Source organism: Malus sylvestris, chromosome 2, assembly GCF_916048215.2.
Source record: "Malus sylvestris chromosome 2, drMalSylv7.2, whole genome shotgun sequence".
Classification (NCBI taxonomy): Eukaryota; Viridiplantae; Streptophyta; class Magnoliopsida; order Rosales; family Rosaceae; genus Malus; species Malus sylvestris.
Window position 1 is genome coordinate 16,864,031 of NC_062261.1, and position 16,386 is coordinate 16,880,416.

The 16,386-nt window shown below is 34.1% G+C and overlaps 1 protein-coding gene across 1 annotated transcript; it reads left to right on the forward strand.

The window, feature by feature from the left end:
- Positions 1-13,495: 13,495 nt before the first annotated feature.
- On the forward strand, positions 13,496-15,790 carry LOC126585771 (1-aminocyclopropane-1-carboxylate synthase-like). Its single transcript, XM_050250292.1, has 4 exons — positions 13,496-13,761; positions 13,882-14,013; positions 14,135-14,295; positions 14,477-15,790. The coding sequence occupies exons 1-4, from the start codon at positions 13,615-13,617 to the stop codon at positions 15,456-15,458; spliced, it is 1,422 nt and encodes a 473-aa protein (XP_050106249.1). The 5' UTR covers positions 13,496-13,614; the 3' UTR covers positions 15,459-15,790.
- The last annotated feature ends 596 nt before the right edge of the window (positions 15,791-16,386 follow it).

Sequence of the window (16,386 nt, forward strand, 5' to 3'; positions counted from 1 at the left end):
GCATATGGACTTTTTGACAATGCCTTAAACCATGGTGTCTTCACTTCTAGAGATTTGAATCTGAACACACTAGTGTAGAAAATGACTCTGGGATTGAGGGCACAACACATTCTAAAAGCACATTTATGCTTTTGGTTGAATTATGTGAAGGATTTAAATGTACGGATGCGAGAGCAAGTTTATAGAAAATATGAAATGAATTGCACTTTTAGGCATCCCAAATGACATAGTTACACATGTAACAATGGTTCCTCAACTAAAAATTCATGATCATTGGTCATTTAACTCATCAAAATGTGTTATGGTCATTTTCATCAACTTCTTATAATTTTGTGAAAATGAGTCATATTGAAAGGACCATTGTTACAATTAGATTAAAGTTGAGGGACCATTACTCCAATTGGATTAAAGTTAAGGGACTATTTCTTCAATTAGGCTAAAGTTGAGGGACCATTGCTATAATTTTTCTCATTTGATTTTCCATATTTGTCCCTTGATTCAGCCTCACGTGCGTGGCACATGACTCGTTTTGATAGAAGTTTTAACGGAGTTGACGAAAAGAACTATGGATGCACGTTTTGATGAGTTAAGGAACCAATGTTTATGGATTTTTAGTTAAGGGACCATTACTCCAATTAGGTTAAAGTTGAGTGACAATTGCTATAATTTCCTCTTTCATTTTTAAGATCTCTGTTTCTGCTCTTCATAGATATTTGTAGCCTTCTTTGGTTTAGCTAACTCATAGTGCAGGAACATAAAATGTGTCTTAAGAGCAAGGTCATGCACTATGAGTTAGCTAAACTCATTGATCATGTTTTTTGGTCTACTCCCCCAGCTGTTCTTCAAATGCCTTTACATGTGCTTGACTCTGATGTGTCTGTGAAAGTGGCACCTTCTTATGATCCTTCAACTGCAGTGTTTATATCTAGTGGAGAAGGAATACATGCATGATACCATTGTGAGCAAGTTTAAGGATGAAGGTTTTGAAAAAGTTGTTGTCAATGATTCCAAAGAAGGTCCAAAAGAAGCGGATCCAATGAAACGGAAACCCTGCAGCATTAACTATCTGTTGGATATATATCAACAATCAATGACAAATTTTATATATAGAAATAAATTTGAATGTATTAGTAAACAATAAATGCAACTTAATATTTTGGCAGAGTATGAGCAAAATGAAATTATCTTAAACATGTACGAACAATGATCAAGGCTTGCGTACCACAATGTTCTTCAAACAAGATTTTCGTCCCTACTTTGTGTTTTTAGTTCTATAGGCGTTTGCTTCACCAAAATTCAACTTTCTAAGTTGAGATTCCAGCACCGAAAAACTAGTCTAGCAAATATCTTTGTGGTTCTTTTGGTATGCTTTGAATGGAAAGGTAGATGATTTTTAGTGGCTTGAATGATATGCAGATACATGTATTTATAGTGATCATATGCATGTTCGCAACATGCATGTTTTTAGGAGGCGACTGTTCAATGCAAAGGGTGTGTGGCTTCATTTTTCCTCAGACTTTTTCATACGTTCTCAAACGCTTTCAAAATTCATCTGAAAGGATGAGTCTGTTAAAATATAAAAAGATTAATTAATTATTGAGTCTGTTAGAATTAAATATGAAATTAATTTAAAAATTGATTATTGAATATATATTATATTAATTAATATATATATATATATATATATATAAATTATAACATCCCAAGGCCCATCTTTTGTTAATTAAATATATATTAATCATAACACTCTAAAGCCCAAACCCAAGGTTCAAGCCCAAATTTGCTCCAAATGGTCTATCTTTCCAATCATTTTGTATGATGGACAAGATGTTATAAAGTGTGTAAAACCTCCCAACTTGACTAATGTGGGACAAATGAGGTGAAAGGAAATTTCCACTCAAAAACTTCCAACACCATCAACCTTGTTTTTTGTGCTTTATGTTTCATTTTACTTTACACCAACATGATTGCGTGCTAAAACTTATCAAACTTAACATTTTACGTTATGAGCACTTGAGGTTTCTAATCTCTTGCAAACATAAGATGATGATATTCATGGCAAGACAATAGCATGGTTTAATTTTGATTTAAATGATAGGGGGGCTTGGATATCTAGTTGCTAAACAAATTTGATGTTTCAATATATCCCCTTAGTTTTACTTTGTACAGAAAATTGAATGGGTGAATATCAAAGAAAATTGAATCTTGTTATCAGTGTTAACATCTTTCAAGTTCCCAACTGGAACAACTGTCTTCAACATACCACCTGAGGAGTAGGAAATGGAAACTTATTATTATGGAGGTCCAGTGTTGTCTATGGGATCTAATCCTGTGAATATATTTCAGGGTTACTTGTCTAGACAACATATACTAGTGTGCCCCTGTCAGCAATCCAGAGTGTATATTAAGGGGACTTCAAGCGTATCATCATTAGCCCAAAGGCTTTTCTTTTTTTTTTTCTTTTTTTTTAACTCTCTTTTCTAGAAGGAGAAACTTATTGGATAAACTTAGGGCACCAACATCTCCAAAACGATCAAAATTAAACCTGAAAACAGAGACCACTAGCGCTATGTTCTAGTGGCTATCTTCTCCACTTCCACGTGAAAGATCTTCAATTCAACGCTAGTTCAATATCACATTCTTGTGATTGACCCATTATTGTATGACTTAGACTAAACTTCTCACTCTTTCCATATAAATTATCGTTGTATCAAAAAGTTGAAACAACCGCAAACAAAAGCCAATGGCTCCAAGGGTTGATTCGACTCCGTTAAATGCCCCAATGAAGCCAAAGGATCTGCGTGAGATTAACTTATTTCAACACATGTCCAATTAGAGAGTAATAGCTCGATATACAATGTCAATTTCTTTTTTGTTATTCAATAATTTTTGTTCACGAATTTTAATTCAGTACTTCATCTACATAAGAGGAGAACGTGCAATAGTCCAGTTTCAAAGTCAGAGAACTTAAAAGAGCGGATATACACGTACGATCTAGCTAGCCAGCTATCAAAACATTGAAGTAATGGAAAAAACAAAGTAAACAACTCTCACTCTCAAAGCTTGGCTGGAAGAGTCCCCATCTGAAAGGCAATAAGGAGAAAACTAATTAGTGTGGAATTTTTCAGGTCGACAGGTCGAGGGCCCACTTCAACAACATAGAACCACTTGCACAATCTTCAGATGTGAGATTTTATCACAAAAGACCTCAATGTTAGTTAGAGAGGAGAATTTCTATTTAAACTACTCTTCTCTTCTTCCTCTGTCCGATGTGGGACAAATGAGGGTTCCCAACAATTACAAAAAAACTTGTTCATGAAACTTGACCTTTTGGTGTGGAATTGAGGCACACTCCATGCTTGACTGCTACCTTCAGTGACCCACTTGGCCAATAATTAACAAGACAAAACTTGACCTGGTCTGAAAGAACCATGAACGACTGAGACTATATAGCATAAATGAAGTGGTCCTCCGTTCATAAATCATAAGTTGCTTCTTGTTAGATGTAGGCTATTGCTAGTGGGTGGCTTCGAATAACTTGATTTGAGTCAATTAATTATACAGCAAGGAGGATGAAGGATGATACCTGCTATGCTTACTGATTAATTTGTTTTTGTCAACCGTGTATATATATGTTGCTTTCTGGGTCACAATTAGTTGAAATCCATATATCGACATGTCAGTTATGATAAATAAGTCAACATTGACATAGAGGAATACATATACATCATGATTGATATTAATAAAAATACTACTATCTAGTTTTGTTATTGTTTAGCTAAGATGACCAATATTATGTCAACTAGGGAATCATAATTCTATCCCACACTCATGACAGTCCTAATGTGTGAGCTAAATATCTTAGCATTGAAGTCATATAACTCTAAAGTTTTTATTAATACCATAACTCTAATGTTCACACACCTTAAAAGTGGCAAAAGTGTGTACTGGATTTAGAAAAACATAACGTCTTGTATGGCAAAGAGGATTGTATTGGAATGAAAAAACCACTAGTTTTAAGGTATGTAAAAGAAATGAAAGAGAACTCGTGGCTATTGGCCTCAGTATGCACAAAAAAGCGTGTCCAAAAGCAATAGCAATTGTACAGTTACAACTTTTTCTGAAAGAAATGAAAAATTATGGTCAACTTAAAGGTAGGAAACTGATTATTCAAGAAGAAAACTTATCCATAAGAATCTTTTCTATAATGGGAGGATTACACTTTACAAGGAAAAAGTTTCCTTCATGTTTAATCACCTCAATATAAAAATCATTAATCTCTACGTTTAATATACCTTGAATTTAGAGGGATTTCAGTCCTGTTTTTATATATTAAATGAGGCTTAATTGATTCCTTTATTTATTTATTTTTAATTCTTTCTTCTTTGCTTTCATGTAATCCTTTTTCGTTTTGTATATCCCTTTAATCCGAGTAAAACGTTAAAATGATTCACACATCTCTTATTGAAAAATAATTTTGGCACACGCTTTATATTATCCATTAATTTGTACACCCTTATATAGTCTTTAAATGGAATAAATAAAAAATAAAAACAAAGAATATGAATAAACAGGGTGCGGAGAAAGAGAAAAAGAAAATCAGTGTGCAAGTCATTTTCTATTTTACTTTCAAACCTCCCTATAACTATTAGGGAAAATTGACAACTATTGTCACTCTTTAATTTATTTATATCTGATGAAGTGGAAATCTCTGTGGTTATTGTATCTTAGAGCATATAATCCAATATCAATTAGCAACCCATCGTATATTCTTGAACGTACGTAAGTGACATATACTCTGAACATGATTCTCCTCAAGATGGTAAAACTCGATAGTTCAATATGCACTCAGTAATTGTGAACATATGTAAGTGTTGGCATTTTGATACTTGTAGAACTTGATCAACCAGATCACTAGACTACATTTATATATATTATATCGTTGTCCACATATAGTATTAATATATAAATACAGGAAGCAAGACTTACTTGTAGGATTAACAATGAGATTAGGCAACCAACGCAAACTCTTTTGAACGGATTGCAAAGTTACTGTATCAAAACCTTTGTAGTGATCTTCTCTTCTCTAGGACTCAGAATGGTTTCACTCTCGATAGGGTTAGTGCATATAAACCTCAAGTCCGAGAAGAGAGACCATATTGCAATTATATTGTTTACATTAGATCACAACTGCTCCTCCTATCGTGGTAGCAGCTGTGTTTGTAGTTTTAAGAGTTTGTAACCAACTCTTATTCTTTTATCTTTAATTCTAATAATTTCCCTCTTATGTATTTTATCATGATTAAAATACTTATAAGTCCATTATTAATATAAGTCCAATTAGTCCTCATAACATATTTGATATCATTGTTTTATTATAACTCACATTCCTTTGAAAACCTTATAGTAAGTGGTTGAAGTTCTACCGTATATAGGTTATGGGATGTGTTATCCACACACCCATTTTTACTTCATACACACCTTTTTAATTTGCGGCCTTCAGATCAACTGAATTAAATAATATCAAAGGGCAAAAATTAACAAAGAGTGTGTGAGAAGTAAAAAGAAGTGTGTGAATAGCACACTCCATAGGTTATATGCAGGTGAAGAGAATGAGAACCATGCATGAAAATGGGTACCGACACACATACCATATAATTAATTGTCTTGTCGCCATTCTATCTGTATATCACATTGCATGCACATGCAAGGGAAGAGTATGAACACGTACGTAAGTCCATGCCATGCATGGGAGGAGATAAATCCATAAATATATACATACATACATACATATACATATATATATATATATATATATATATGTATATCTTAATTTAACTCGACTGACATAATTAGCTAACTATATATGTGTGTTGTTATTGAGATATACACGAAGAGAGAGGATTCATGAATGTGAATATGATCTCCTGTAACTGAGATAATTAGCTAACCATAAATATACGTTAACGTTGTTACTGAGATATATGAAGAGGACTATTAATTCATGAATGTGTGAAAGTTAATGTGATCTCCTCTCGCAGCCGAAAATACTTTTCCTTTATTCCTTGAATTTGTCAATAAGTTGAATCAAGATTTTTTGGGGATAAGATCAACATTTAGATTATACCAACAGCAGATGATTAATGTGACTAGCTCGGGTCATGCATACCCAATTAGATAAGCAGCAATCAATGGTCAAAACGGAAATAGTCAGCCTCAATTACTTGAATCTAATTAACTCAAATTTGCCGGCAAAGTCATCAGTACACAATAACATGCATGCACTAGTTAACCATTCTAAGTTCTGAGTTGTGCTGATCAGAATTCACATATCGAGAAGTACAACTCAGACTTAGAATCTAATAAATTCGGACCCCGCTTCTCTGCCCTCCCAGTTTCCATACACTCTCATCTCCTCCTATTTTGTGCGGTCACGGTTAAGCCACGCCAACATTTTATATTAATTTTTTATAGAGATAATAAGATAAAAAACAATAGTGATATAAAATGTTGACGTGGCTTAACCGTGACCGCACAAATAGGAGAGGATGGGAGTGTATGGGAACTGGGAGGGCATAGAAGTCAGGTCCAATAAATTCTATATTTGACAAGTATGTTGGTTCTCATACATGGGACTCTATTGATCCTGATTTTCTTTTCAATATCAACATTCTAATTAGATTCTAATAAAATCTGTCTTTTGACCAAAAAAAAAATATTATGAGTTGTAAAAATTAATATTTCATATATTAACTGAACTCCAATAAACAAGAACTTATATGGATCATGTTTCAATGCCACACCATGACATTTTGCGTCACTAATATTATGTCATACATAACTTTCTTTCTACATGGCATTACATTGTTATACTAGCTAGAATGCTATAGTATTAGTGACGGTGAATATAATCCATATAAATTTTTCTCCTAAAACCAATTCCTTACTTCCCAACTATGAGCGCAACGGATAAGTTGTGCTTTTGAAGCGGTTACACTCATCGCATCTAACATCAAAACGGGTTGAATTTTGAGAACGGTTCATCTTCAATTGCTGATGACTTTGTCTAAAGTCAATGGTCCCAAGAGCAAGAAAACTTCGATCACTTTTTTTTTCTTTCCTTTTCTGATTTGTGGAGAAGACTTGGGCTATTCAGTTTGGCCACCTCTACTTAATTCACGTACGCATTTGCGTGTTTTTTTTTTTTTTTTTTTTGTGTGTGTGTGTTTGTCAAAGTACGCGTTAGGGTTGAATTACGTACATTCTGCTTCGTGTAGTCACATGGCAGGTATGCGTTGCTTTCGTTGACCTTCAAATGGTTATAATTATAAAACTATAACATATAATAAAATGGATGATATATACAAGCAAATGTAAAATTGGATTGGACTATAACAAATCAACACATAGACATATTCTGTTTACCCACCATTTGCTTTTTAATTCAATGGTAGTTAGGTGACTATTTAACTTTTTCGTTGCACTTTCTGCTCTACAATTTGATTAATATCGAACAGTAAACGACCACAATTTTTTGGACCTTAGATTCTAGGAGAAGAAGAGTAGCCCAAGTTAATATAAGAATTACGAAATTATGAATAATTAAGGGTGTAAGGAGTAATCAATCTAAGGGCTATACTCTTGACAAGTGTCATAAGATTAGACAAGTAGTTAGTAGTTCGTTAAACAATTAGCTTATATTGTAAGCAACATTAGTTTTATATATACTATAAGGATGATGTAAACAGTTAAGGAAAATAAACAAAACAAATAGATTACTTCTTCTCTACGAATTCTCTCTCTCTCTCTCTCTCTCTCTGCTATGTTCTTCTTCTTCTGCATATGATCAAGCTTGGTTAACAAAGGGACCTACGTAATCGAAGAAAAGGGGGCAAATGGTCCATGGCAATGTCTCCTGGGAATGGTCTAACGTGAGCATCATGTTAGTTGTCAACATGGACCAGGCCTCTCATGGTCCCCCAACTGTTAATGTATTTTTAGCTTATATATAGCTCGCTGGGTGTGGTGGGGGGCACTTAAACGAGGATTTCACATGCCCTAATAACCCCCTCTCCACTACAAACCACGTGGCTCCTATCATTCTTTAACTAATTCCCTCTTCATCATATTCTATCTGTGTTCAGCTAGCTATGGCTAATACCAGATTAGCATGATATAATTTGGTTGTTTAAGACAGTAATAGTTGATTTTGGGAATCGAAGGATCTAATCGTGTCTTACTTGTCGTCCCATAACCATACTTAAATCCAGCAAAGTGGCCCAACCCTAGTTGTCACATATATTTGCATCAATCAGATCATTCTAGCCAAATGAGAGACCGGCCGGACTTCAGGTATGGTTTTAAATGCATGGATAAATATCTTAATTAACCTGGACTATAAGTATATAATACAAGGATAATTGATTACATTCAATTTCAGAGCATGAATTACATTAGACTCTAATGAAAAAAAATGATAAATCTCACCACATTGGTATTAGAATCCGACAAAGTTTGTTAAGATATGTAAAATTTCAACTTTGTTTAAAAAAAAAAATGGAGCTTTGAGTAAAAGACTGAGGTAGCTAGTCAAATCCTCACATCCTGTTTCCCTGGATATTCATCGTCTGTGAAAGGTGAATGCATGGAGGACTGTGAATAGCTCTTTCATTGAAAGGACCTGAATTATTTGATGATCTTATAAGGGTTCCTCAAATAAGTAGATCCGACGGATTCCCTTTATGCCCACGCTGCAATGTACCTCTCCATTTAACTGTTGTTGGTTTTCTTGATATTCTATGTTAGTCTTTTTTTTTTTTTTTTTTTTTTTTTGCTATAACTAAATGGTTTAATATATAGTTTCAAATTTAACTTTTTTTCTACAAGCAGAATGACTAAATGGTTTAATAGTTTAAATTTGACCCTTTTTTTTTTACAAGAATGACGTTCGAATAAAGAATAACAATATATTTACATTTGGATTTACTAAAACAAAATCTGAAATGCATCACACAATATATTTTATATATAAGAATCAAAGTCTACAGTTCTTCATATGATTGAAATGGTTTTTTATGCTTTCTCTACGGTGAAAGGGAGTGAATCCTTATTCTAATCTAATTATAGCATATTTCTCCAACTAGATCTTCCCCAGTTAAGTGAATCTTAGAAAATTTCCAATGAAAATATGCAAAACTTGAGAAGTTAAAAACATATTATTTCATTTATTTATTCAAGAGACGTAAATATGATTTTTGGTCTAATTGATGAGATGTAAATTTAAATATATATATATATATATATATATGTATATATATATATATATATATGTATATATATATATATATATGTATATATATATATATATATATATATAATGTAAATTGTACATCGCTTTTTACACCTTTCGATCTAAATGGTTATTTTTTCATCCCTTAAACTTGCTTCCCGCAAAAACGAAATTTATATGCTGTACATACCTATATACATCCAAGACTGCAAATGCTCTTTGGGCTGTGAAACGTTGGTTTCAGATTACCCACTACATCTTCACTTCATTAAAGTCAAATCTAACGGTCAATGGTGTCTCCATTTAAAAAAAAAATGGATCCCTCTTGTTAAATGATCTGTATATATAGATACATATTTTTTTTTTTTGTTCAAACTATATATATATATATAGATACATGGTATAGTCAATATTAGGGTTACTTCGTAGTTGCTAATTTCTTTGATACTGACAGTCGCACCTACTCTTCCAATAGCAAGACATCAACGCCGGAGAGGATCAATGCAGCTATATACCACAGTGAGGTGTCAAAACCAAACAAGCAAATAAAATATATGCCAAAAACAGCGAAGGAAATCTGGGAGCTAGCAGTGAGTGAAACGACCCATCACCATCGCCTTGCTCGGCCTTATAACTAATTAATTGCTTCCATCAAATACAACTTGAAAAACAACGAATACCTATCTGTTAATCACTTTTTAACCCATAAATGCATTGTTAATGGTAACTTCATGTGTGAAGTTTTTTTAAGTCAATTTATATCTTTCCTGAAAAGCGGCAACTATTGGGAGTAGGGACTAATAATCTATGTGAATTACAATGGGAAGGCTTAGAAACCAGGTAGCAGAAACAAAGGGCGGACTATGGGTTAGAAGTTGTTACGAATAATAATTGTTGTTTGCTTTCATAACATCCTAATCAAACCATCACTAGCACATTTTCAGCCTAATTAATTATATTTATTTACATTTGTTTGTTACTTTCTTTTAACAAACGATATTATAATCTACATTAAGAAAGGGAGGAATAGGCTAAGCCTCACAATGAGCTAGCAATAATATGGTTCAAATTTGTCTCTTTGCGAGAATTGAACTTAAGATCTCTCACTTACAAGTGAAGAAAAATATAACACTTACAAGTAAAGAGAAATATAACTAGACCGTAATACTGAGTGATATTTGATACTTTTATGTTATAGCTTCATCAGTGCATTGCAAAGTTTGAATAGCAAACGTCGAGTCACCGCCGTCCAAATGGCAAGGCAAGACATTATCATGAAAATACGAATACCAAAGATTTGCTGCTCAAGTTCGGTAGTCCAATTAGGATAGCCCGACTCATGAATTAAAAAAATTGATCAATTTTCGGTTGTTCAATCACGATTTGCTGCTCAACTTTTGGAGGTCCAACCAATGGGCCATGTATTAGGAGAAAAAACTAAAATATTCGTTGGATGAAAGGATTTGAAAGACGGTTTAGATTTTGGCAATAATATTTAGTTTTTTATTTTTTTATTATTTTTTTATTTTTTTATTTTTATGCAAACATATACTAAGTTAGTTGGAATAACAGAGAAAAGAAAACCATTTAAAGTATATGGTGATAAAATCATTTATAATCAACAGACCATGTTGTTAATATACAATGCTTGCATTCCTTCTTTGGGGATTAACTCATTCCTCCACTTGCAAATAATGCATCTTTAGTGTAAAAAATTTATAATCGGAACCTTTCAATTCTTTAAGATTCATTTAAAGATCATCCTATTGAACCGGAGTTCATTTAGTTATCCAATTTTATCAAATAAATTAACAGTGTAGGTACCAAATTACTTCATCCTTCTTACACAAATAACATATTCATGATGAACCATTCATTTATTAGTACATTTGGATGATTAAACGAACTCCGATTTGAATTAGTTTTTGTAGGGGTGATCTTCATATGAAGATTAAAAAAATTTAGTGATTCCAATTATGAAGTTTCTGTAGTGAAGATACTTTATTCGCATGTGGGGAAATGAGCTCATTCTCCCAAAGAGGAACACAAGTATTATCCTTCATTAAAATATTTGATTTTGAAAAACAAAAAATGGACCCCAAAATAAAGAATTTGGCTTCTAGATATAGTATCTGTTTCTTTTTGTAATTATAATTCTATATAATTATGAGTTGGGTGATGGAGATTAGTTATTTCGTTTTAGCGTAGATTAGTTGTTTAATAATTTGTACATATTTGTTCTTCATTTGTTCTTGTTTAATGTATTTTTATTTTTGCAAAAGTTTATCAGTAATCGGCTATCTCTGGATTTTTCTGACTAGTTTGTGTGCTTTCTTTATGCTAATTGCTGAAAAATTTATAGTTGCATGCATATTCTAACGATGGGTATAAGTTGGTGACATGTATAATTGAGTCCTTCTAAAAGTCTTCTCTTTAATTTATAGGATAATAATTTGCCATAATAGAAGGCAATTTTAAGTACCCGTGTTGATTATTCTTAAATAATCTTACATTAAATGTTTTGAAACACATACACACACACACACACACACATATATATATATATATATAAAGTGCATATAATTTCATGGAATCTTAACAAAAATTAATTTAACCTCAACAGCAATTTTTAGGCTCCCTAATTAATAGTTATTAGTCTCATGGAAAATCCAATTTCTCCTCTAAATGAAGGGAAAACAAAACAAGGTTTATGAAAAATGATTCTAGTGTTTTCCCTGTTTGTATACCTAATTATAAAGGAGATTAGAGTGATGATGTTAAATGAAGAAAAAAGAGAGATGCCCTTTATGTTCCTACCGGATTTTTCGAGGTTGACTCAAATCAAAACATTGTTTGGTTATTAGGGTAATGGACTGATCAGACACAAGAACTTGTACGAATTTAAAGGTTAAAAAAAACGAAAGAAAAATAGAGGAGAAAAATGGCCGACAAAATTTGTTGTGGCTACTAGAGTCAAGAAGCATATGGACCAGGGGGCACAGGCGTAGGTCGAAATTTTCAAGGACCTTGTGGGTCACTCTAGCCATTTTCTATGATACTCGCTGTCGGTAAGGCTTTCTAAACAAAATTAGACCCCAGTCTTAATTCTTGTTTCTTTGTTTTTTTCAGTTACAATCTGATTAATGCTTCTTTGTACACTCGTAATCCCCACTCAACTTTGTAGGTGGTGGAACACACTTCCCAGTTCAAGAAAATAATGAGAAAAAATAATTAATTAATCTTGATTAGTAAACACTAAACTTCATTGGTTTTTGGGCTTTGGGAATGTGGAGATCAATATCTTTGCTTTGGACGGTGGATATAAAAGCGCGTAGAATTATCGTGTTATCTTTGATATTTTACTTCATCAAAATTCATGATTTTACCTGACCAAAATTCATGAATCACAAATATTCAGTAAAAGGTGATGCTAGAGATATCATTTATTTGAATCATGTATTGTAGATCACATGATGTGGTTAATGATGATTGAATTCTTTGTTTAAATATGGACGTAAAAATTTCTTCTCATCAAGCTCAAATAGTTACACCAAATAAAGATAAAGAGGGGTATTCTATTAAACACAACTATGCCTTACTCAAGTTCCCTAAGAAGATCAAGCAACATGTCATTGATACATTATTCTTTTTATTTTATTAGATATTTTTGAAATCTTTTATTCAATTTTGATAGAAAATAAATGAAATGTGATATTCTTGAGTAGTCTATTTCCCTTTGAACGATGAATTTCCTTTCTACAAAATATGGTCTAAAACATGATCTCTCTAATATTTTTCTAAAAAAAAAATAATGAACATTTGTTTATTGGCGCGGGGGGGTCACATTTTTGCTCACCACCCTAACCTTTGATGTATGCTCACTATACACGTAATCATCTGACACGTGACATTTCACTTAATCTTGATTAATATTTTTCAAATTTGAAAATGTAACATTTACTGCGAAAGTTAACTAGAATTAGATGAAAATACACATGACAAATAATTGAGTGTATGGTGAGCCTACACCATATTTATAGAGCAAAAACGTTCCCTTGTTTGTCTTAATTGTTTGGTTACTCAGTGTGACGTGGCATTCCTTTGTTAGACAAATCCTTTATATATGTTTAAAATATAATGATTATTTCTCGCTATATATAGACCTCTCCACTCCAACACCATCCAATATCCCACTTCAAACTTGTAATCCAAAACCAAAACAAAAACCTCAAGCTCTCTCTCTCTCTCTCTCTCTCTCTCTCTCTCTCTCTCTTCATTTGCTATCTCTTCCTTTTCACACTTTTGTGTTATAGCTTGTTACCAAAATGCGCATGTTATCCAGAAACGCTACGTTCAACTCTCACGGCCAAGACTCCTCCTACTTCTTAGGCTGGCAAGAGTATGAGAAGAACCCCTACCATGAGGTCCACAACACAAACGGGATTATTCAGATGGGTCTTGCAGAAAATCAGGTAAATAATTATTATAATTTACTAGCTTAATTAATTGAACAAACATGCATAAATGTTGCTATATATAGTAATATTTAGCATATATATAAACTTTGTACTCATTATTTCAATTTTGTCCAGCTCTGCTTTGATCTTCTGGAGTCATGGCTCGCTAAGAATCCAGACGCAGCTGCATTTAAGAAAAATGGAGAATCCATATTTGCAGAACTTGCACTCTTCCAAGATTATCACGGCCTTCCCGCATTCAAAAAGGTAAACTTATGTATATAATATAATGCTCACTTTTCGTTAATGCAATTCAAAGGTACTACTCTAACAAGTAACTTCTAGCCAGTTGCATGTCTGACTCAGCTTTTGATCATTCTTCTTACAGGCATTGGTAGATTTCATGGCAGAAATCCGAGGGAACAAAGTGACCTTTGATCCCAATCACTTAGTCCTCACCGCCGGTGCAACTTCAGCCAATGAGGCCCTCATCTTCTGCCTCGCTGACCCCGGTGAAGCTGTTCTTATTCCTACACCATACTACCCAGGGTACTTATCTTAATAATCACTCGATTATCCTTTTCAATTTTTTTTCTTGTTTTACAAACGATTTGAACTTGAGACCTACCAATTTTTAAGTATTCTGAAGTGACTCGTGAACTTCATTTCATTATAAGAAATAACTAAACATTAATTCATCCCTAAAAATATTTTATTACGTTTCTTACAGATTTGATAGAGACCTCAAGTGGCGAACGGGAGTCGAGATTGTACCCATTCACTGCACAAGCTCCAATGGCTTCCAAATTACTGAACCCGCTCTACAAGAAGCCTACCAAGAAGCCGAAAAACGCAATCTCAGAGTCAAAGGCGTATTGGTCACGAACCCGTCAAACCCATTGGGGACCACAATGACCAGAAACGAACTCAACCTCCTCCTTTCCTTCGTTGAAGACAAAGGCATCCACCTCATTAGCGACGAAATTTACTCCGGCACAGCTTTTAGCTCCGCATCCTTTATAAGCGTCATGGAAGTTCTCAAAGATAGAAAATGTGATGAGAATTCCGAAGTTTGGCAGCGAGTTCACGTTGTCTACAGCCTCTCTAAGGATCTTGGTCTTCCGGGTTTTCGAGTCGGGGCGATTTACTCCAACGACGACATGGTTGTGGCCGCTGCTACAAAAATGTCAAGCTTTGGACTTGTCTCTTCTCAAACACAGCACCTTCTCTCCGCCATGCTATCCGACAAGAAACTTACTAAGAACTACATAGCCGAGAACCAAAAAAGACTCAAACAACGTCAGAAAAAGCTTGTCTCCGGCCTTCAGAAAGCCGGCATTAGCTGCCTCAAGGGCAATGCTGGCTTGTTCTGTTGGGTGGATATGAGCCACTTGCTTAGGTCCAACACCTTCGAAGCCGAAATGGAGCTTTGGAAAAAGATTGTATACGAAGTTCGCCTCAATATCTCTCCTGGATCGTCATGTCATTGCATGGAACCTGGTTGGTTTCGTGTCTGCTTTGCGAACTTGTCCGAGGAAACACTGGACTTGGCAATGCAGAGACTGAAGGCCTTTGTTGGGGAATATTACAACGTCCCCGACGTCACCGGCCGCAGCCAAAGCAGCCAATTAAGCCACTCGAGAAGACGGTCACTCACCAAGTGGGTTTTCCGGCTATCCTTCGACGACCGCAGCCCTATTCCCGGTCGATGAGAGGTAGCCTGGTCTAAGTACAAGAAACCGCCAAAAATTAAAATTGCATTTTAGACCAAAGAATATTTTTTTTGTTTTTTTTTTTTTGTTTTTTTTTGCCAAAAGTTAATTGGTTGAATTTTTATTTTCCGTTCTAGTTATTTTTTTTCGAATGTAGAGAAGTGCACTCGGTCCGTGTTGTGGATGTGAAGTGGCTTTAGGTTCATTTGTATAACTAGTTTCAGTCATTTGTCATTTGCGTGGGCACCAAATTTCCTTAATGTCTTCGAAAACTATAATTAATCCATTGTGATTATGATGTATTATTAATTCAATACAATGTGATTAGTGTATCTTGTATATTCTCTATCCTAGTGTGAACTCCCATAATCATATGTTCCTTGCCAATTGCCATATAGCATACGTAGTGGCGCCACCGCAGTTTGCGGCTTGAGAAGGTGACTGACGCATATCATATATACGCTGCCGACGTTGGCCGGCAGATCTCCACTAATTCTTGAATACCCTCTACATTCTCAAAGCCGTGTGTGTAGGAAAGTCAAACTTTAATATATTTAAGATTATGATTTGCTTCAATCAAAGTATTTGTGTGCGTTCAGGCCATACTGTGGGAAAAGAAAGCCAAATATTGTGCTAGGGTTTCAAATGAGAAGATCATTTTATGTGTTATAATATGGATATGTGCATGGTTGAATATTCCAATTCTAGGATATATATGAGTGAGATAATAACACTACAATAGTCCAAATATACCAAAAAGTTTCTCCATCAAGAACAGAGCCGCGAACTGTATATCATATATAAAGGGGCTATAATTTTGTTTTTTTTTTTCCAGGTTGAAAGATCCCATGGGGTGGAGTGGACTCATTTTTTTTCTAAGTCAACATGTTATAATCTTTAAACGATATGCAACGATCAACCAACATTA